At 55.1% G+C, this 21974-nt stretch overlaps 2 protein-coding genes across 5 annotated transcripts; one reads left to right on the top strand and one right to left on the bottom strand.

Moving 5' to 3' along the window:
- Positions 1 to 593: 593 nt before the first annotated feature.
- On the bottom strand, positions 594 to 7759 carry RNF187 (ring finger protein 187). Its single transcript, XM_064383479.1, is given in 5 exon segments — positions 594 to 754; positions 1507 to 1728; positions 5446 to 5538; positions 6557 to 7323; positions 7504 to 7759. Coding segments are annotated over 5 exon segments (1341 nt in total). The 3' UTR covers positions 594 to 751.
- Positions 7760 to 7849: 90 nt separating this feature from the next.
- LOC105731120 (H2B.U histone 2) lies at positions 7850 to 21687 on the top strand. Of its 4 annotated transcripts, none has more exons than XR_010345122.1 (4): positions 7850 to 8380; positions 8979 to 9035; positions 10627 to 14297; positions 15078 to 15242. XR_010345122.1 is itself a non-coding variant. In XM_064383687.1 (3 exons), exon 3 carries the CDS (start codon positions 21241 to 21243, stop codon positions 21619 to 21621), a length of 381 nt encoding a protein of 126 aa, XP_064239757.1. In that variant the 5' UTR covers positions 7850 to 8380; positions 8979 to 9035; positions 19292 to 21240; the 3' UTR covers positions 21622 to 21687. The 4 variants fall into 4 exon arrangements, 1 of the variants encoding a protein (XP_064239757.1); XR_010345123.1 differs by lacking the exon at positions 15078 to 15242 and having other exon boundaries at positions 10627 to 12313; positions 14068 to 14500; XR_001110651.2 differs by lacking the exon at positions 15078 to 15242 and having other exon boundaries at positions 10627 to 14500.
- The last annotated feature ends 287 nt before the right edge of the window (positions 21688 to 21974 follow it).

The following is a 21974-nucleotide window of genomic DNA, read 5'->3' on the forward strand; positions in this document are numbered from 1 at the left end:
CTAAAGGCAATGAGAGCGAGCCAGAGCTAACAGCGAGATGAGACACCACCGCGGCGCCCGGAGATGCTAAATGGGGTCAGCCACCTGCCAGCCCCCCAACCCAGGGAAAAGAGGGTCCCTTCTGCGGAGGCAGGGGCAGCACGGGGAGGGCTCCCAGGAGCCAAAGGAGTGGGGAGGGGACTCGGGAGGGGGAGGGGGATGAGGCTGGGCGGGGCCCACACCCACCCCAAGAGGAGGGCCCCTCCTCAGGAGGCATCAAGGTGCCATCCGGCCTTCCTTCTCTTCCCTGCAGCCTGAGTTCCAGCCTTCTCAGGGCCTCACGTGCATTCTCGTTTCTGACCCTCAATGGTGTGCCTCACGTACCTGCCAAGGATCTGGGGCCCCACGTGGAAGGTGCAGGGTCTGGGTCCCTGGACGACGAGGTGAGGGGTCGATGGGTGATCGAGGAAGGGCATGGCCCGGGGCTGCCGGGACTCATGGAGGATGGGCTGCGGCCAGGACTTCAGGAGGGGTCGGGCACAGGTGGGAAGGGTCCCCAGGTCCAGCCTCTACCGGGAGGTGTTTGCAGCCCCCAAAACACTCACGCCTCGGGGTGAAGGATAAATGGACATTGTTGAAACACGCAACTACACAGATGGACCCAAGGCTGGGTGCCCACCACACTTCCCGGCAGCCACGCGCTGACACTTCCCACAGAGACGAGGATCCATCCTCCTGCCTCCAGCTCCGGGATGGCGGCGGGCTGGTGCCATCACTGCATGGGAGGGGAGAGGGCAAGATAGAGAGACAAAAAGACAAAGAGACACACAGAGGCAAAGTTGGGGGGGAGAGGGGGGGAGGGGGGAGAGGGAGGGAGAGGGGAAGGGAAGGAGGGGGGAGGGGGCAAGGCGGGAGAGAGGGTGAGGGGGGAGAGAGGGAGAGGAGAAGGGGGGAGAGGGGGGGAGGGGGGAGAGAGAGGGAGAGGGGAAGGGGGGAGAGAGGGGGAGGGGGCAAGGCAGGAGAGAGAGAGCACGTTCACACGAGGGAGCTCGAGATTCTGCTCTGCGCACAACAACCCAGGGCCTGACCCACACTTCGTCTCCCCAGGGCCAAAGCCTTGTCATCTATGGCTGGCACAGGCAACTGAACCATTCAGAGCTGTCTGGGTTTCTGCGGGGTCTGGGGTTGGGCCGAGCCCTGGGCAGAGGCTGAAGAAAAGCCCTGAAGCTGGGCTTCTCGGCCATTTCTGCCTTCAGGACCCCAGGGCGAGGTAGGAGCCTTCTGTGCTCTGGCACTCAGGGTCAGGGACACCTCCGACCCTCCTCAGCTTAAAACCCCTTCCCATCACTTTCCTTGACCACCTACCCATCCCCAGAATTCAGCCCTGCAAGGCTAGGGCAGTGGGAGTCAGGCTGGGCTTTGAAGCCTTGACCTCGGGCAGTGGCCCCCAGCGGCTCGCTGCTGCCTGCGTCCACCCTGGCCTCCCGGGGGCAGACCCGGCGGGGCAGACGCGGCGGGCTCCTGCACCTGCAGCAGCATGCTGAGACCGAGGTTGCGGTGCTTCTTCTCCAGCTCCGACACTGCCTGCAGCAGCGACCTGAACCGCTCGGTGGGGTCGGCCAGCTCGTCCTCAGGGAGCCCCTCCTCCTTCTCAGCCTCCTGCAGGAAGTACTCCTCCTCCTCCACAAAGAAGGCCCGTAGCTTCTTGTAGTCGGTCAGTGCCTTCTTCCTACGGTCCATCACGTGTCCCTGCAGGCAGGTGGCAGGAAAAGACCTGTCCTGGCCCACCCTCTCCAGGGGAAGGGAACCTGTTTACTGTTCAGGGAGTTAAGAACATGGTGCTCCAAAACATGCTGTCCAGGCGTATCGACCGCTAGGCTGGGTGTGGGGCTCACGCCTGTAATCACAGCACTTTGGGAAGCCAAGGCAGGCAGATCACGAGGTCAGGAGTTTGAAACCAGCCTGACCAACCCCATCTCTACTAAAAATACAAAAACTCCCCGGGGACAGTGGCATGCGCCTGTAGTCCCAGCTACTCGGGAGGCTGAAGCAGGAGAACTGCTTAAACCCGGGAGGCAGAGGTTGCAGTGAGCCCAGATTGTGCCACTGTACTCCAGCTTGAGCAACAGAGCGAGACTTCATCTCAAAAATACAAAACAAAACAAACCGTAAGGGGCCAGGCACGGTGCCTCACACCTGTAATCCCAACACTTTGAGAGACTAAGGTGGGAGGATCGCTTAAGCCCAGGAGTTCGAGACCAGCTTGGTCAACAGTGAAAACCTGTCTCTACTAAAAATCAAAAAACTTAGCCAGGCACAGTGGTACACACCTGTGGTCCCAGCTACTTGGGAGGCTGAAGAAAGAGAATCGAGAATCACTTGAACCCGGGAGGCAGAGGCTGCAGTGAGCTGTAATCGCACCACTGCACTCCAGCCTGGGCCCACAGAGCAAGACCCCATTTCAAAAAAAAAAAAATTAAAAGGGTGCAAGACCACCCTTTCATTCTGCTTCTTAAAAGCAAATGAAATTCCGACGTGAAAGACTACCCCCCATGTCAAATAAAATGACATCATCGTCAAGGACAGCAGGACGTCCAGGCCGACGGATTTGGTGCCGACCTTGTGAAAGTGACTCTTGTAAGTGTCCCACCGCGCACAGCTGCTTTTTCACAAGTGGCTGGTCCTTGTCCAAGTCAGTACATAAGAGATTTAATTCTGCCACTTTGAGTGTGCATTTCTTTGTAAGGGAGCCTGTGCCGTATTAAATTCATATGCCTGGCTGGGCGCGGTGGCGCCCGCCTGTAATCCCAGCACTTTGGGAAGCCGAGGCAGGTCGATCACTTGTGGTCAGGAGTTCAAGACCAGCCTGGCCAACATGGTGAAACCCTATCTCCACTAAAAATACAAGATTAGCCAGGTGTGGTGGCACACACCTGAAGTCCCAGTTACTCAGGAGACTGAGGCAAGAGAGTCACCTGAACCAAGGAGGTGGAGGTTGCAGTAAGCCGAGAGGGCGCCACTGCACTCCAGCCTGGGTGGCAGAGCAAGACACCATCTCTAAAAACAAAAAAAGATTCCTACGCTTTTCTTCCGTTAATCTATCTTCCTCTTTTTTGAGATAGGGCTTTGCTCTGTCACCTTGGCTGGAATGCAGTGGTGCCACCATAGCTCACTGCAGCCTCAATCTCTGGACTTAAGCGATCCTCCCACCTCAGCCTCCCAAGTAGCTGGGACCACAGATGTGAAATACATCTAATTTTCTGATTTTTATTTTGTAATTAAAGGGTCTTTTGGGCTGGAGTCTTTTGCTGCTGAGAGAACGCAAATGACATAGTGAGATGAGGTCTCACTCTGTTGCCCAGGCTGGTCTCAAACTCCTGGCCTCAAGTGATCCTCCTACCTCAGCTTCCCAAGTTGCTGGAATTACAGGCATGCAGCACTGCACCTGGCGCCATCAGCTTATCTTATGTGTTTATCTTATGTATTAATTCTCTGGCCCAGCCCGACCCCTAAAAGGGGAGAAGCAGAGCTCTTTCTCCCCTACACTGCACAGCGCTTGGCTGCACGTGAAGACTGTCCCTCTCCCATCTCCCATGGCGAAGGGGACAGTAAATCCTTGAGTGGCCATGCTTGGTCTCAAGCCTGTCAGGCATGTGACTGTCTGGGCTGGACACACATCCACCTTGCCAGTGAGACTGTCCCTGCTGTGTCCACACCAGAACCCCAAGGGCTGAAAACCATCCCATCAACCTTCAACCAAGTGTTCGCACTTGCCGCTCCTCAGCTGGTTTGCAGCTAACCCCTAAGCAGGATGCTACTCTGACTTTACTCAGATCCACGGATGGCTTCCACCCGGCCCCAGGCCAGAGGGCAGGTGACAGCCATAGTCATGAGAGGCCGAGGCTTTTGCTGCTGAGAGAAAATGCAAGCGACAGCTGCTGTCTGCTGGCTGGCTGATGCCACAGGCTGCAAACTCCCTCCTTTGAATTTAGGCAGCATCTCTCATCCTAGCATCTAAGCCACCAGCCCCCAAAACAGGACAGACTAAAAGCTCCAACCTGCTAAAAACTGTGGGCAAAGCAAGTCCCTTGGGGGTAACACAGGGTTACTGACAACTTGGAGGTGCCCAAAGCCTTCCAGCCTCACTGGCACCAGGCAGTGTGGACTGCTCACAAGGCAGGGGGAAGTTCAGAGCAGCCCCAAGCGCAGGGTGGAGTGCCGGGCTCCGAATGGCATCAGGGACCCCTACATCACCTGTCACTGACTGAGGGAGGCCTGCACTCAGGCCTGTGGAGAGCAGGCAAGGGCTGGGGTGCACCAGGAGCGCAGAGCACCCGCCTCAGCCTCAAGCTGGCTAAGAACTCGGGCCTCAGCCCTGAGGTGCAGCCAATCACCCAACAGCTGCTGCAGCCTGGAAAAGCATTCTGTCTTTCAGGTTAAAAGGAGGAGGCAGGAATTTATGGAACCCAGAGAAAATGGAAAACAGACTTTACTACACATGAGGAAAAAGTCACCAAAGAATGTTTAAATGACTGAAAAGCTTTACTGGCGAGTAACCTAAAAGAACTCTGGTGGGATGTCCCTTGGGATATGTGGCGCTGCTGTGGTCTGAATGACTGTGTCCCCCCAAATCCCCATGCTGAAATCCTCGTCCCTGAGGTGATGGTGTCAGCAGGCGGCACCTTTGGGACGTGAGGTCTTGAGGGTGCAGCTGTCAAGAATGGAATCGGTGTCCTTATACAAAGGACCCCAGAGGGACCTTCAGCCCTCCCACCGTGTGAGGACACTGTGAGAAGGCACCGTCTGTGAACCAGGAAGCGCCCTCACCAGACACAGAATCTGCTGGTTCCTTCATCTTGGACTTACAGCCTCCGAAAACTAATGAGCTCCTCTTAGATCAGAACAACATGACTACAGAAAGTTACAGATGTGTTTTAAAAGAAAAAAACACACAAAAATGTAGAACTTTGGGAGGCCAAGGCAGGAGAATCACTTAAGGCCAGGAGTTCAAGACCAGCCTGGGCAATACAGCAAGACCCTCATATCTAGAAAAGCATTTTAAAATTACCAGGTGCGGTGGCACATACCTACGGTCCCAGAGGCTGAGGTGGGAGGATGGCCCGAGCCCAGTTCAAGCTACCATCACACCACTGCACTTCAGCCGGGGTGATGAATTGAGACTCTGTCTCTTGAAAACAACAAAAAAAGCAAGTCTGATGCTGCTATGACCTACAGGTAAAATGACCTACAGAAAGAGCTTCCACTGGCTCTGGCTAGATGCTATTTGAGAAATACAGACACATCCTAGAAAAATACCCTGAAGCTCACTAAAGCCCAGAGACCCCCCTCCAACCAACCAGCTGAGCAGCTCAGAGGCCTGGCCTGCTTGGCCTGCCTGGTGGGCCCTTTGTCTAGAGCCCGAGCCTGAGGTCCCCTCATCTGGGGCTGCCTCAGGCCCCCACTTGCCTTCCACACCGCAGCGGCTGACTCCGCCTGGCCATGCAGGTCCCGTGCGTCATTCAAGTCCTTCCTCATGATTTCCACAGACCCCTTGTTCTCCTGGAAAGAGAGGAAGGTCACCAGGGGTGGGCAGGTCTGGGTACCCCACCCCGGCCCAGTCTTGAGGGACAGCACCCCAGCCGACTGCACACAGTCTGACCATCCCAGAGAAGATCTCGAAGCTCTGCTGCCTAGGGCAGGACGGGCAGTCAAAAGGTTTCCTGGGCTTCACACCTACTCAGAAGGAACTGGGTGCCGGGGCTAAGGGGGCTGCCTAGGCGGGTTTAGGAGTTGTGTCTGCAAGCGGCCCTGTTCAGTGAGTTCGGTCTGTACCAAAGGCCTGCGCCCTGCTCTGCCTGAGCCGGATGGGGGTGGCTCTGCCGGGTGACAGGAGCCCCCGCTGCAGGAGGAGCACCCAGGGCACAGACTGGCTGGCCTTCCTTCCCCTGTATCCGAGAGCGGGACCCCAGGCTGGCTGCTCTTTCCTACTCTGTGTGCCACACCAACCCGCCATGGGCAAGGCTCCAGACTCCCGGACCCGCTGCTGCCAGACCCTCAGAGCGGGTTTCTGAAGGATGGGTGAGGGGATGGGGTGGGCGGTAGGTGAGGGCTGGGCGGGCCAGGCCTGTGGACACAGTGGAATACAGGGGGGCGAGAGGAGTGACGGCTATCCCGAGGGAACACTGAGTGGGTGAGGGGTCAATCTGTGGGAGCTAGGGGGGTCTATGAGGGTGAGGCAGGGCACAGCTGGTGGTGGGGAGCACAAAGATAGGCGCTGGGGGGGAGGGCTTCCTATGGGGGAAGGGGGTGGGGTGATAAGGCACCGCCCAGCATGGGACCCCAAGATGGGAGGGGAACCAGACTCCGCAGAGACGCAGGAAACGTGGGGAAGCAAACCGCGGGAGGAAGGGGCCCAACATACGCTGGAGGGGGGGATCCGTGGCGGTGAGGGGACGGGGACAACCCGGAGACAAGGGCAGTGGGGGCGGGGAGGGCCCAGGGCTCAGGGGGACCGGGGCGGGGGCGGAGAAGCGCGAGGCACCGTCAGCTGCGGGGCCCGGGACTCTGCCTCGCGCACCTTGCCTCGCAGCGCCTTCCTCCAGCGCGGCTCCCACTCGGGCGGCTCGGGGCCCGCGGCCATGCGGCAGGCGGCGCACAGTGGCCCGGCGTCGGCGCGGCACAGCAGCTGCAGCGCGGCCTCGCTGGCCGGGCCGTCGCGCGCGGGCGCCGCGGCCGCCTCCTCAAGCGCCAGCAGGCGGCGGCTGAGCGGGGGCCGGCCGGGCTCCACGGCGCGCTGCCAGCAGTCGTCGGCGCACTCGGGGCACGGGAAGGGCCCGTCCTCCTCGGCCCAGAAGCGCACCACGCACGCCCGGCAGAAGCGGTGGCCGCAGTCGGCGCGCACCGGCTCCCGGGGCGCGCGCTGGCACAGGGCGCAGGCGGCCTCGGCGGGGCCCGCGGGGAGCGCCAGGGCTGCAGGCGGCGGGGCCGGCTAGGGCGCGGAAGCGGCTGCAGCGGGCCGGGGAGCGAGGAGGCCGGCGACCGGACGGAGACCAGCGCCCGGACGACGACGCCAACGCCGGGGACGCGCACGGGGCGGGGTCCGGGCGGTGGAGCGCTCCGCCGGCGAGGTCCTGGCAGCGGTGTGCTGAGCCGCAGGTCCTGGCCGCGATGCGCTCCACGGACGAGATACTGGCAGCCGTGTGCTGCACCCGCAGGTCCTGGCCGCCGGGGGCTCCTCCGCCCGGGTCCTGGCGGCGGTGCGCTCCTTCGCCTTGGTTTTGGCAGCTGTGCGCTCCACCGGCAAGGTCCTGGCCGCGGCGCACGTCACCCCGCAAGTCCTGGCAGCTGCGCGATTCACAGTCCTGCCCGCGGACCCCCGTCGTCGTATCCTGAAATCGTACTGGGACTGTCCGGTCCTACATCAGTAACTCCTCTGAAAGAGGGAAACAAAGTTTTATTATTACTTGAAGTTTCCATTTTTGAAAGGTTGTTTTTGTAAGCTGCTAGGATCTGAGCTGCGCGTACCTCCGTGGTGGCTCGCCCGCGTGGGCTGGGGACGGCGCGGGAAATGGCCTGCGTGGGCCTCCTCCGCTGCTGTCGTGCTGCGCGGACCCGCCCTGCGTGGGCACTCCTGAGTGCACGGGCCCTGGCGTGCACGCGTCGTGCAGGGACCTTCCCGTGTGGACGTGCCCTGCGTGCACCCATCCTTCAGGGACGTGCCCTTGAACGGGCCCTCCAGACGTGGACACACGTTGTATGCGCCCACCCTGCGTGGACCCATCCCGCGGGGCCTCTTCCCGCGCGGCCTCCCTCTGGCCCCTGGGAAGCTAGCTCTCATTGATTCTGCGATGATGCGTGGCAGAGGAGCATTTGTTAGCTTTTTTTTTTTCTTCCTTTTTTTTGAGACGGAGTCTCTCTCTGTCGCCCAGGCTGGAGCGCAGTGGCGCGATCTCGGCTCACTGCAACCTACGCCTCCCAAGTTCAAGCGATTCTCCTGCTTCAGCCTCCGGAGTAGCTGGGACTACAGGCGTGCGCCACCACGCCCGGCTAATTTTTGTATTGTTAGTAGAGACGGGGTTTTACCATGTTGGCTAGGCTGGTATCGATCTCCTGACCTCGTGATCCACCCTCCTCGGCCTCCCAAAGTGCTGTTAGTTTTTCTTTAAAAAATAAATTTAAAGGAAAGAAAGAAGCCTTTGGGAACGGCAATCTTGCTTTTGTTTGTTTTGAATTATTTTGAAAATAAGCAAGGTTTAAAAAGATGTCGTTTAAAACTGCAAGTTTTACATTTAAAATATTAATCTTTATTCCATACAAGCGCAGGATCTCATGAGGTATCACTTTTTGTCTTTGTGAAGATTTTTTAATCGACGTGGAAAAGCCGTAGGTGCCGGTTGGAAATGTGAGTAGTAAACTGAGGTTGTTTCCATGTTGGAAAGGTTAGGAGGCTTCCAGCTGAGCCTTGCTGATTTGTTGGGTCAACTAGGAACTTGCTGGAGAGAAAAGTAAAAAATATAAAAATGAGCAAACTTCATAATGAACTAATCTTGTGAATGAGAAAATATCAATTGGCCGGGCACGGCGGCTCACGCCTGTAATCCCGGCACTTTGGGAGGCTGAGGCAGGTGAATCACTTGAGGTCAGGAGTTCAAGACCAGCCTGGCCAACATGGTGAAACCCCGTCTCTACTAAAAATACAAAAATTAGCCAGGCGTGGTGGTACATGCCTGTAATCCCAACTATTTGGGTGGCTGAGGTAGAATTGCTTGAACCCGGGAGGTGGAGGTTGCAGTGAGCTGAGATTGCACCACCGCACTCCAGCCTGGGCGACAGAGTGAGACTCTGTCTCAAAAATCCTGCTTTTTGGAATCCATGTAGCAGTACCAATTAAGGATTTTCTGACTGGAGTTCCTTTTCTTAGAAAACAAATTATAAAAAAATGGAAAATGAAAATAATAAAAATTGAGTTGTAAAACATCGGGTTGTTTTTTGTTGTTTAGAAAAGTGGCCGGATGAGGTAGCTCGCGCCTGTAACCACAGCACTTTGGGAGGCTGAGGTGAGTGGATCACTTGAGCCCAGGAGTTCAGCGCCAGCCTGGGCAACATGGCAAGAACCTGTCTATACAGAACAGTTTTAAAATGTAGCTGGGTGTGGTGGCATGCACCTGTTGGAGGCTGAGGTGGGAGGATCACCTGAGCCCAGGAGCTTGAGCGTGCAGTGAGCGGTAAACGTGCCACTGTACTCCAGCCTGGGTGATGGGAGTGAGACACTGTCGTAAAAACAAGAAAAAAGAGAGAAAGAGGAGGAGGGTTGGGGGTGAGAGAAGGAAGGGAGGAGGGAGGGAGGGAGGGAGAGAGGGAGAGAGGGAGAGAGGTAGGAAGGAAGGAAGGGAGGGAGGGAGGGAAAAGAAAGGAATGAGAGAGAGGAAGGAAGGAAAAGGGAGAAAGGGAGGGAGGAAGGGAGGGAGAGAGGGAAGGAGGGAAAAGAAGGAAGAAAAGGAAGGGAGGGCAGAAGGAAGGAAGGAAAAAGAAGGAGAAAGGGAGGGAGGGAGGAAGGAAGATGGGAAGGGAGAGAAAGGAGAAAGAAAGAGAAGAAAGAGAAATGCATGTCATATCACTATTCATTGGGGAGAAAAAAAAACACCCTGAAGGTCCAATACTGGGGGCACGGCTTAGCAAATGGTAGCAGCCATGGACTTGCACATGTGTACATTAGAGAGTTTTGGAAGTAGACGCTGGCGAAGTTCGTTGCCTGAAAGCGTCTCTCCCTTACCACCAGCAGAATCCACATTGTGTGGTGCCAGCATCCCCACTTCAAAGACAGGGTGACTGGTGCAGGTGCAAGGGGAACCCTTGGTCCTCTCGAGTTTTGATGAAACGTTGCAAAAGGCAGATCAGCTGGAGAAAAGGCACACACGTTTGTTTACTGTGTCCACATGGGAGCCTTCAAAATGAAGACCTAAGATGGGGGAAATCGTCTATTTTTATGCTTAGGTTCTGCAAAGTGAGGACGGCATGCAGAAATAGAATTGGGCAAATAGGGTTGGATCTAATGAGAATAGCTTGAGTGGGGACACCCAGCCAGGCCTGTCTGTCTAGATTCTTCTTGGCCTCTCTGAGCAGCTCCCCTCCCTCCCTTCTTTCCAGGACCTTCTCTGGAGTGAGGGTCTCAGGATCTACAGTCTAACAAAGTGGATCAGATTATTTCTTCATGGCCGGGTTTTACACAGAAAGGCAGAGGGAAAATTAGAGACCTATTTTTAGGTTTGATGGCTGGCTTTGGGTTCTGGTTTCTATGGTCCACCTTGGGGAAGAGGGATTCTAGTTTCCACGGCCAGACAGGAGAATGAGGGGCGAGAGACAGGAGGGCCAGAGAAGGTCAGAGAAAACTTTTTGCTTCTGAGGCTGCTTAGGAGGCCTTCACTTTGGGTCTTGTTTTCTGAGCCGCCCGGCACTTCTCTGTCCAGCCTCCCTCCTCTCCACCCTCCAGACCAGAGACTGAGCTGGTGCTGTTTGAGCACTCGGGTAGGTTAGGAGTACTCCTCCCCTGTCATCTGCCTCGTGGACCGTTTGGAAAATTGAAGCTCCCACTTTCTGATCAGAGACAAGATGGGAGTGGGCAGTGGGTTTCTGTTTGTTTTTTCTTAGCATGACATCTCGTAGATGCCACAACGACAGAAGAGCACTGCCGTCTCGGATGCCTCCGGGCTCCTGAATTCCCATCGCATTCGCATCAAAGAACTAAATAAGAACACCGTTCACCACAGACCGTGCTGGTGCTCAGCCATCATCTTCTCAGGGTGATAGTTTCAACTGATTAATGTAAAATGTTTGGGGATTTCACTGGCAACCACAAAAGCACGTGAATATTTTCTCTAAGAGTGTGATAAAGTCTTTGTTGAGACAGAGTCTCACTCTGTTGCCCAGGCTGGAGTGCAGTGTCGCCATCTCAGCTCACTGTAACCTCTGCCTCCTGGGTTCAAGGGATTCTCCTGCCTCAGCCTCCTGAGTAGCAGGGACTACAGGCATGTGCCACCACGCCCGGCTAATGTTTATATTTCTAGTAGAGACGGGTTTCACCTTGTTGATCAGGCTGGTCTCAAACTCCTGACCTCAGGTGATCTGTCCTCCTTGGCCTCCCAAAGTGCTGGGATTACAGGCGTCATCCACTGCACCTGGTCAGTCTTTTTTTTCTTTTTTTTTAAGGCAACAGAAACAACCAAAAAATGGCTGGCTGGAAGAGAAACCATTTTAATTGCAGGAAATTTTTGAGAGAATCTCGCTCTGTCACCCAGGCTGGAGTGCAATGGCGCGACCTCAGCTCACTGCAACCTCCACCTCCTGGGTTCAAGCAATTCTCCTGCCTCAGCCTTCCAAGTTGCTGGGATTACAGTATGCGCCACCACGCCTGGCTAATTTTGTATTTTAATTTCCTCTTTAATGGATCTGTTTCCAAATACAGCCACATTCTAAGGTCCTAGGGTTAGGACTGCAACCTGTGAATTTCAAGGAACGTTTCAATTCGCTTTATAACAGCCCCCTACCCCAACAAGCAGGTGAGCCCCAGCCAGCTTTCCTGTTGAACTGGACTGGCTGGCCCTGTGGGGATACTTGGATTCTTGGACTGAGGGTTTCTGTGCCTCTGAGGTCATTGTTGACGACAGCCCTTTCTCTAGACAGGACATCATAAGACGTGGGCTACCTGCACAGATCTAGAAAGGTAGGGCACGGGGCATCAGGGACATTGGTGTGTCATCAGCACTGCCCTGTCTCTGATCAACAGGGTGGACAGCTTAGGAGCCAAGGAAACACGTCCCCTTTATCCTCTGAAGTTTTGCTATAAAATCAACTGACAGAAGGCGGATTGCCAGGAGGAAAGGCTTACACGTTATTAACGTGCATGGGAGAATCACAGGGTGGTTACTGTTAGGGACAAGCTGCTCCAGAAAGCCCCCTCCGCGCAGCTGCCCCCCAACCCTGATTGCTCTGCGGCTGCTTCCTAAACCCTTACCTAGGTGCCACAGCAAGCCTACCAGCCATGCCACGCTGAGCAAAGCCCGATTACAGCCGTCTGGGCAGTGTGGGGGAGGTCAGGAGAAACAAGCCTTTGTTGCAACTACCTGTGAATTCCTGTTGTTTTTAATTTAACTGCCGCCACAAAAGTCACAGGATGATGCACTGTAAGTCTGTCATGAGCTGATAAACTGTCTCTGTGCCTGTTGCAAGCTGATAGGTCATCTCGGTCCAGAGACTCCCTTACTCCCCTCTCACCCGGCACAAACCCTGGTTTTGTAGCTGGGGCTGCCTCCTCAGACGGTCGTGCTGCCGCCCGCGGGTCAGTACACTTTTTCCATCTGTTCGCCCTTTCTCTTGGCTGACCTCACAGTTACCCCACCAGGCCATGGGGTGCAGAGGCCTTTATTCTCCTCTTGGGGGAAAGGAAGATAGGGAAGGCTGCATGATTTTAGGGGGATAGTCAATTTTTTTTTCTTTTGAGACGGAGTCTCATTCTGTCGCCAGGCTAGAGTGCAGTGGATGATCTCAGCTCACTGCAACCTCCACCTCCCGGGTTCAAGTGATTTTCCTGCCTCAGCCTCCTGAGTAGCTGGGATTACAGGTACCTGTCACCGCGCCCGGCTAATTTTGGTATTTTCGGTGGAGACGGGGTTTCACCATGTTGGTCAGCCTGGTCTGGAACTCCTGATCTCATGATCTGATCTACCTGCCTCGGCCTCCCAGAGTGCTGGGATTACAGGCGTGAGCCCTCATGCCCGGCGGTTAGTAAATATTTTTTAGGGAAATTCAGTGGGCCTGAAGAACACACAATGGTCTGGGACAGTCTGTTGGTGTGTGACAAAGGTCTATCCAGGTGTGTTGACCGACTTCAGTCCTCGTTCCTGTGATGAGAGTCCAGCCGTTGGAGACTCGGGGAGGGGATCCCAGGCCTTGGTCTTCGGCGGCAGCAGGTGTGCCCTTCAGGCAGATGCGGGAATTTCCGAGACAGGAGGGAGGGAAGGTCAGAGAGCCGGGAGGCTTCTTACTCAGCTTAGCATGTCAGTGCTGGGTGTGTTTCTAAGCCCCAGCAAGAGCAAACAGTGTTCCTGGCAGCAAGAGGAATGCCAGCGTAGTCACAACCATGCCTTTGATTTTCTGTATTTTCAGACGCTTTGACATCTGGGGCCTCACGGGCCATGGAGGGACGGCTTCCCCCAGGGCCAATTTTATAGCTAGAAAAAGAATTTACAGCTAGAAAAAAAATGTACGGGGATTGTGCGTTTCATATACAAACTCACCAACCCAGACCCCACACCCCCTACCACCTCATCTATGGGGCTGTGACACTCCAGGCCACTGTCCTCTGTTATTTTAGTGGCACTCCACATTTTCTGTGTGTAAACGGAGAAAGGGTGGGTGGGATCATGAAGTGTTAAAATTGGGAGAGGTCTTTGTGTCTTATATAGAAGGAGACTAAAAGGCGCATCAGGTTAATACCTGGACATGCCGCCAACCTGCCACAACGAAAGACTCTGATCCCCCGTTTGCATGTCTCTGCTGTCGGAATTGCATTGCACTGGAGGACACCCTGCTGGTGTCCACTGCGGATCTACAGAGCTTGCTTGGTGTGTGGCCCAAAGCACCCCAGGGCCAGGTGCCCAGAGGCTGCTGGGCTCTTCAAAGCAGCCAGTGTGAGCTAGCTAGGGCGCCTGGCCTGCTCCTTCCGGTGAAAGCCACAGTAAAGGCTCCTGCCCCCGCTCTCCCCTCCCTTCATCTGCCTCTTAGCTGACCCTGGCGCTATCCCACATGGCATCGAAGGCATAGCAAGCTCCTCCTGTTGGGAACTGTGGGTAATTAACTATCTTTTCAGTAGTGTTTGTCTCCTGATCTGTGGGCCTCGCCGTACCTGAATAATTTTTTTAAACTGTATTTTTAAAAAGGGAGCGGAGGCTCAAAAGGACTTGGCGGGGAGTCCTGGCTGCGCTGCAGGCTTAGGATTATGAGTGGGGCAGCCAGGGACCACCGTGTGCACAGCGAGGGCTGACACCATAGCGACGTGACCAGGTGCTGGAATTTCTCACTGCCCCGATGCAGAAACATGAACTGGCAAACATGGAGGGAGGCCAAGTGCCAGGGAGGAGGTTCCTAGGCCAGGAGGGGGACTCCTCTAGAACGCCTGCCTGTGTGTGAGCTGCACCACGGTGCTGAGCTACGGTGAGAAGTGTGGCCAGTGGCCGGAAACGGGGAAGAGAGACGCTGCCACCAGGCTGCCACCAAGCTTCCATGTGGTGTGTGTCCCTGGGGTGCAGAGCTGAGGTGAGAAGGTGAGTTCAGTTTTGTAGAAGATTCAGCTTGATGCTGGGGCCTTTGAGGAGTGTTTTTAAATCTTAGGGCTCGGTGCGGTGGCTCACACCTGTAATCCCAGCACTTTGGGAGGCCGAGGTGGGCGGATCACCTAAGATCGGGAGTTCAAGACCAGCCTGACCAACATGGAGAAACCCTATCTCTACTAAAAATACAAAATTAGCCAGACGTGGTGGTGCATGTCTGTAATCCCAGCTACTTGAGGGGCTAAGGCAGGAGAATCACTTGAACCCAGGAGGCAGAGGTTGCAGTGAGCCAAGATTGTGCCACTGCACTCCAGCCTGGGCAACAAGAGTGAAACTCCATCTCCAAAAAAAAAAAAAAAATCCAAGAACAACTTTTTTTTCGAGTTGGACTCTGACTCTGTGGCCCAGGCTGGAGTGCAATCACAGCTCACTGCAGCCTCGAACTCCTGGGCCCGAGCAGTCTTCCCACCTCAGTTTCTCAAATAGCTGGAACCATAGGTATGAGCCACCATGCCCAGGTAAATTTTTTATTTTTTGTAGAGATATGATCTTGCTATGTTGCTCAGGCTGGTCTCAAACCCCTGGCCTCAGGCAATCCTCCCAGAGCACTGGATTACATGCGTGAACCATGGTGCCCGGCCTCCACGTATAACTCGACTCCCCCCAAATTTAACACCACCCTGCATTCCGTTGCCTCTGTGCGACCCTGTTTTGTTTCTGGGTTTGGAATTTGTTGTATTTTATGCACGTTTGCGCCTTAATGTTTTCTCCCAGTCTTTGTAGGTCACCAAGGTTTTCCGACACCCGTGTGGCACAGGGATGTGGCTGTTCGGGGGTTACGGGGTGGAGGAGGCCGGCTTGGGTGTCCCTCAGGGTAACCGCCGGCCCACAGCCCAGCTCCCCTCCCCACTCACCCCCGGATGGCGCCCCTCCCCCACCTTCCCCACCCCTTTTCCTCCCAGCGCCCCCCTCCCGCCGCGTACCCCTCGCCTCCCGTCTGAGAGTCCCTCCCTTCCCAACACCCCCTCCCCGCTACCCCCACTGGCCCACCTCCTCCCACACTCCCCCTGCACCCCTCCTCGCCCCTTCCCACGCACCCCTATCCCCCAACCCCCGCTCTCCCTTCCCTGGTGGAAACCACCTCTCCTGGTTAAATAATATCCAGATTACTCCTGTAAAATTCCCTTATGTCTTGTGATCCGTGCGTTGCCAGTTCCCGTGTCGTCTCCAAATGCTGCTTGAAGCCACCAGCTTCGCTGTCGGCACCGCTTACGATATTTAATAGCAGTAGGTGACAAGAGAAATCTGTGGTGTAGCATCAGCTGGGGCGGGGGCATCCCTGGCGCTGAAGAACTTTTCGCCCAAAGCTCCTGCAGGCAGCCGCGGCCTCGCGGGTGGACGGGGCCGCCCGAGGCTGCGGTTCAGATGCCCGCAGGCCCGCGCTCGGGGTTCCCAGGCTGGCTGCCTCTCCCGGCCTCGCCGCTGCCTCAGGATCGGCTCTCACGCCCCCGCTTCGCTTCCGCGTCCACACCACCTGCCGCTGGCATTTGCAGCTCTTTTCTAAGTCCTGAGATGCAGCGGAAACGAGCACAAAAGCTGCCCGTGCGGACGCGGACGCGGACAATCGGCTGTGTGCCTCCTCGCCTCGGTCAGAGCGCGGCCCTCCCGGGCGCCCCGTCCCCGGGGGCACCGGCCTGTGTCCCCAGTGCTCCGCGCGCTGGGCTGGGGAGCCCTCGGGTGCCACCTAGAGCCTTTAAGCAGGGGAAGGGGTGGGGGGACGCTGCTCTCGGGCGCCCCAAGAGTCGCCCCTGAGGGAAACGCGCCCTGGCTGTGGCAGGAAGGCCTTTGTCTGCAGGACGTCCACGGGAAGCCCTGCAGAGCGCAAGGCTGCCCAACCCCTTTCCTGCGAGCGTTAAGGGAGGCCCCCACGTTCCCTGCAGAACTCCACAGCACACCCTGTCATTTCAGCCACCCCGCCCCCTACTTTAAGTCCCTCAAGGTTCCCTCTAGTCCTTGGGAAGCCTGAAGTCTGTCCTCTCTCCATCTGCAGGCTGCTGTCCCCCACGCTGATCCCGCCCTACCGGTGGGGTCTGGATGGAGCGTGTGCATTTGCCATTGCAACGTGCAGTTTTATTAAATGTTTTTAAAAAAAATAGAGACGGGGTCTCGCTATGTGTCTCAGGCTGGTCTTAAACTCCTGGACGCAAGGGACCCTCCTGCTTGGGTCTCCAAAAGTGCCGAGATGACAGGCCTGAGCCTCCGGCCCCACCTGTATTAAATGCTCGTTTGTGAAACTGAAAGGGTCCGGGCGTCACAGTACAAGATACATAAGGTGTAAAGACGGGCTGACTTCATGCATTCGGTTATTCATTCCTCTCATGTGTGGACTGGCTTCCGGCACCAGGCGCTGTGCTCCAGAACGTTACAGAAGTGCGGGGGTGGGAAAAGGTGTTTATGATTTTTCTTAATCATCTAAACCTGGTAGCTAAGCTAGAGGCCACTGTGCCTTTCTTTTTCTCTCTCTCTGTCCCTGTCCCTCCCTCCCTGTCCCTGTCCCTGTCCCTCCCTCCCTCCCTGTTCCCCCGACTCTCCCGCTTCTTCCTTTCTTTTTTCTCTTCCTTCGTCCCCGCCCCTCTTTACCCTTTTTTCACATGATTTCCTCGTGCTTCAGGTGCACCCCATATCTGCCGCGTCACGCTGGCCTTGATCCGAGACCCTGTCGCGGCTGGCCCAGCTGCTCTAACAAAATGCTACAGAAGGGGAGACTTAACGGAAATTTACCGAAGTCCTTGGGGGAAAGGAGACCAGTGTGGGCAACACAGCAAGACCCTGTCTCTGCGCGCGCGCACACACACACACACGCACACACGCGCGCGCACACACACACACAATTAGCCAGGAATGGTGGCACGCACCTATTGTCCCAGCTACTCGGGATGCTGAGATAGGAGGACTTCTTGAACCCAGAAGTTCGAGGCTGCAGTGAGCTAGGAATCACAACACTGCACTTCAGCCGGGGCAACAGAGCATGACCCTGTCTCTTAAAAAAAGAAAAAGAAGGCATTTAATACATATTGCACATTACAGTTACACAACACATACATTCCGTATGGTTATTTTCCCCCAAAGAATGCTGATTATCCGAGGCTGGAAGTCAGATCAGGGTGTCAGCGGGGTTGGGTTTTGTGAGGTTACTCTTACTGGTTTGCACCCAGACACTTCTCACTGTGCCCTCCCAAAGCAGTGTGGGCGCTAGAAAGTGATATCCTGAAATGAAGACCTCCTGCCTTCCTGAGTCCCATTCTCCCCCAGGCTGGCCATAGAAACTAGAATCCCTCTTCCCCAAGGCAGGTCATAAAAACCACAACCCCTTTTCCGCAAAGCCAGCCAGAAATCCTAAAAATATTACTCTAACTCCGGCCTTTCTGTGCAAATGCTGACCATAAATTCTCTGGCCTATCTTGTCCGGTTGTAGATCATAAGACTCTCATTCCAAAGAGGGTCCTGTCTCATACCCAAGAGGAAGGACTGCCGCGCAGAGAGGCCAGGCAGAATCTAGGCACGCAGGCCTGCTGGGGTCGCCACCCAGTGGATTAGCAGTAGATCCCGCTGGATTCTGTTTCTCCACAGCAGTCCAGATTTTGCTGAACCTAAGCATTAAACTAGACAGCTTCTTCTGTATTCATTCTGAAGACTCTTGTGTCACATAAAGCTATGATCAAATAAATTTGTATGCCTTTTCTCTTTTAATCTGCCTTTTGTCAGTTGATTTTTAGTGAACCTTCAGAGGGTGATGAAAAAGTTTTCCCTTGGGGCCTGCAGCAGAGAGAAAGAGAAAAGCAAGCTGTCTTGTGTCTCTTCTTATAAGGACATGAGTCCTACCATGCCACTCCACCCTCATGACCTAATCATCCCCCAAAGGCCCCACCTTCTAACACCATCACCCTGGGGATGCGGATTTTCAGCCTAGGAATGTGGAGGGAATACAGACATTGAGTCCCTAGCAATCACCCATGAGAACCTGGGCTGATTTCCTGACACCACCAAACAGCTGCCATGTGGTTGGGAGAGCGAATCCTCAATCTTAGCACTTGAAAGACATATTCTTACCCAAAGTCCTTAGAATGCCCACCTCCTGTCCCACTCCAAGTTTTGATTCAAACCTTCCCACATCAATAGGAAGCCGGGAAGCCTTAGCAAGAACCCATGAGAAGACCAGCTTCTCACTGGGCTGGCAGGACCAGGGCAAGCAGTGCCATATACGGATATATATTAACACTTATTAAAGTATGGCGAGGAAGACTTCATTCAGGGCCATGGAGGAGGAGCAGGACCACGACAGTGGGATTCCACCGCAGGGCAAAGAGACTGGGCTCAACTCTGAGTACTGCCCTGGCAAGTGGAAATTCATAGACAGGAGTAAGGTGGATCAGTGGATAGAACACTACTGAGAGGAGACGTCAGGGCTGGGCGCGGTGGCTCCCACCTGTAATCCCAACACTTTGGAAGGCTGAGGTGGGTGAATCACTTGAGGTCAGCAGTTTGAGACCAGCCTGGCCAACATGGCAAAACCCTGTCTCTACTAAGAATACAAAAATTAGCCTGGCATTGTTACGCATGCCTGTAATCCCAGCTACTCAGGAGGAAAATCATTTGAACCCAGGAGGCGGAGTTGTAGTGAACTGAGATTGTGCCACTGGGCGACAGAGTGAGAGTCCATCTAAAAAAAAAAAAAACAAGAAGAGCCATCAGGGGTGAGGGGGATTCTGGCTAAACCCACCTCACAGGGCTCTTGCTGCATGCAGGGTGATCAGACATCACCTGGGGATGGAGGAGGATGAAGAACCCCATCAGATATCACAGAGGACGATCAGATATTCAGAATCAGGGGTTCTGGTGAAACTGACTTAGTGGGACTTTCCTAAAACTGGATTTCCTTCCCTCCCTCCCTTCCTTCTTTCCTTCCTGTGTTTCTTTCTTTCTGACAGCCTCCTGCTCTGCCATCAGGCTGGAGTGCAGTAGCGCAATCTCGGCTCTCTGCAACCCCCCACTCCCCAGATCAAGTGATTCTCCTGCCTCAGCCTCCCTAGTAGCGGGGACTATAGGCGCACACCACCATGCCCAGCTAATTTTTGTAACTTTAGTAGAGATGGGATTTCACCATGTTGGCCAGGATGGTCTCCACCTCTTGACCTCGTGATCCGCCCGCCTCGGCCTCCCAAAGTGTTGGGATTACAGGTGTGAGCCACTTTGCCCGGCCCTAAAACTGGATTTCACAAGAAAGTGCACAGATGGACCTAGGAGAAGGTTCTGGAGCCTGACCAGAGTTTGGCCAAGCAGAGAATTTTTGTCAAAGGGCTGTTTGAGAATGAAATTGAATTAAGTACTTATTAAGTGGTTACCTAGTCAGCTCCTAGTGAGCACTCTAGAAATGCTTGTTAAATCTACCATGTATTTTAAAAGGAAACAGATAAGTGCCTAATGCTGGGTATGCCCAAACTCACTCCTGGAACCCACAGTCTCAAGATGCCCAGACCTGAGGACAGACTTGAATGCCTCAGCTCACAGGCTTTTCAAGGAGCCAAGTACTGACTGGGCCCCTGCTGAGTCCACACTCTGTGCCCTGGAGACTCAGACGTGAAAGCCACATCCTTCCCTGTGAATTAAGCTTAGACAGCATGCTGGTGGGAGACAGGTTCGTGTTACATATTTTTGTGATGGATCTGCCCGGGGCATAGAGCAAGCTCTGCCGAGGTAGCCCAAGCTGAATATGGCTGGATCAGTCCGAAGAAGAAAAGGCACTAACTGGAATTAGCACAAAATAGATGCTGGGCACCCTGCCTGCTGCCTGCTGCTTCACACTCATTAAAGCTCAGCAGCGCTATCAGGTAGGCACTGACAGCCCCATTTCACAGATGAGTGTATGGAGGTGTGGACAGGTAAACTATCGCCCCAGCTCGGGCAGATGACCAGGGCTTCTCAGATTGTAAAGTGCACACAAGTCTTTTTAAAATGCAAATTCTGACTCAGGCCGATTCGAGTGGGCCCTGATTCTGCTTTAACCAGCTCTTCTGTCGAAGCTGAAATACACAACATCTGACATTTCTTCACTGGGAGTTACTGTACTCCCAATGCGTTAATATAACACAGTGCGGGGAGACAGGGCCTTCAGGAAGCCACCGCGGTACCCAGCTCTCAGGGAGCCTGCGAGACAAATGAGATCGCGCAGAGCGAGCCCTTCGGATTACGGCTGTCGCTTCAAACGGGCTTGGAGGCATCTTAACAATAGGAAGGACTGGGTTTCATCCGAAACCCTTCAATATCTTTCCCCAGTTAAACATCTGCCCCGTGACTACAATTCCAGCTGAAGTACCCTTCGCATGTGATCTGTACTGTTTTCCGCATTTCCTAACGAACCGTTTGGATTTACAACTGAATTCTGAGGGGAGTGCATCTCTTTGATCTTTGGAGGACTGTGGGGAAGGGACAGAAACAAAGGGTTAAGATCGTTGCAAACTGCCACTCCCACCCCGCCTCCCCTTCTAAATAAGCGCCAGCTGTGGGCCTCAGAATAAAATGCCCCCACGTGTGTGCCTCACAGCCGGAGAAGACCGAGATTTGGGGCTGCGACCGCTTTTCAGCTCCGTCCGGATCCGCTGCGGACACAAACATCTCCAGGAGTAAAACAAAGACTTTCAAAGATGCGCAACCTCAGCTCTGGCGGGCGGCGGCTGTGCCTTGAGATTGGTTGCACCCCCGTCCAATAGGAAAAAAGAACCGGCCTCTCTATTTACATAAATTCCTCCCAGTGGCGGCTGTGGCGTCAGGCCGTCCAATCAGACGCTACAGATTTGGAGCCTTCATTTGAATATAAAGATGGCAAATAGCCCGGCCCGCCCCGCATCCGCGTTCGTCTAGGCGCTCTCGCCACCTCGCCATGCCGGAGCCATCGCGGGCGGCTCCGGCTCCTAAAAAGGGCTCCAAGAAGGCCGTCACCAAGGCGCAGAAGAAGGACGGCAAGAAGCGCAAGCGCGGCCGCAAGGAGAGCTACTCCATCTACGTGTACAAGGTGCTGAAGCAGGTGCACCCCGACACCGGCATCTCGTCCAAGGCCATGGGCATCATGAACTCCTTCGTCAACGACATCTTCGAGCGCATCGCCAGCGAGGCCTCCCGCCTGGCGCACTACAACAAGCGCTCCACCATCACGTCCCGCGAGGTGCAGACGGCCGTGCGCCTGCTGCTGCCGGGTGAGCTGGCCAAGCACGCCGTGTCCGAGGGCACCAAGGCCGTCACCAAGTACACCAGCTCCAAGTGAGGCGCGCCCCGGCGCCCCGAACCCAAAGGCTCTTTTCAGAGCCACCTCCAAGCTCAAAAAGGAGCGTGCCACCTGGTCTGGTTGTGTGACCCGTGATCCAGTTGGGGTGAGGGGGGGAAGGTAGAGTGCCCGGTGGGGACGCAAGTCCTAGAAATAAAGCTAGGATTCTTGTTCTAATGGCACATTTCCCTTAGAAAGGTTTGTTGGCGTTCGTCTTGTCTTGGCCACAAAGTCGGAGAGGGCGCAGCACAGGCGATCGCGCCACGGATCCCATCCAAAGACATGCGTGCGGCGTACGCCCTGCGCGTGAGGAGCATGGATCACCTCCAGGAAGATTTTGTGCCACTTCCCCG

The sequence above is a fragment of the Aotus nancymaae genome, unplaced genomic scaffold, assembly GCF_030222135.1.
Source record: "Aotus nancymaae isolate 86718 unplaced genomic scaffold, 86718_ANA_hifiasm-v0.15.2.pri h1tg000032l_0, whole genome shotgun sequence".
Classification (NCBI taxonomy): domain Eukaryota; kingdom Metazoa; phylum Chordata; class Mammalia; order Primates; family Aotidae; genus Aotus; species Aotus nancymaae.

What these genes read in the sequence shown, in the direction of transcription:
- LOC105731120 (XM_064383687.1), top strand. Translation starts at nt 21,241, where the DNA reads ATGCCGGAGCCATCGCGGGCGGCTCCGGCTCCTAAAAAGGGCTCCAAG.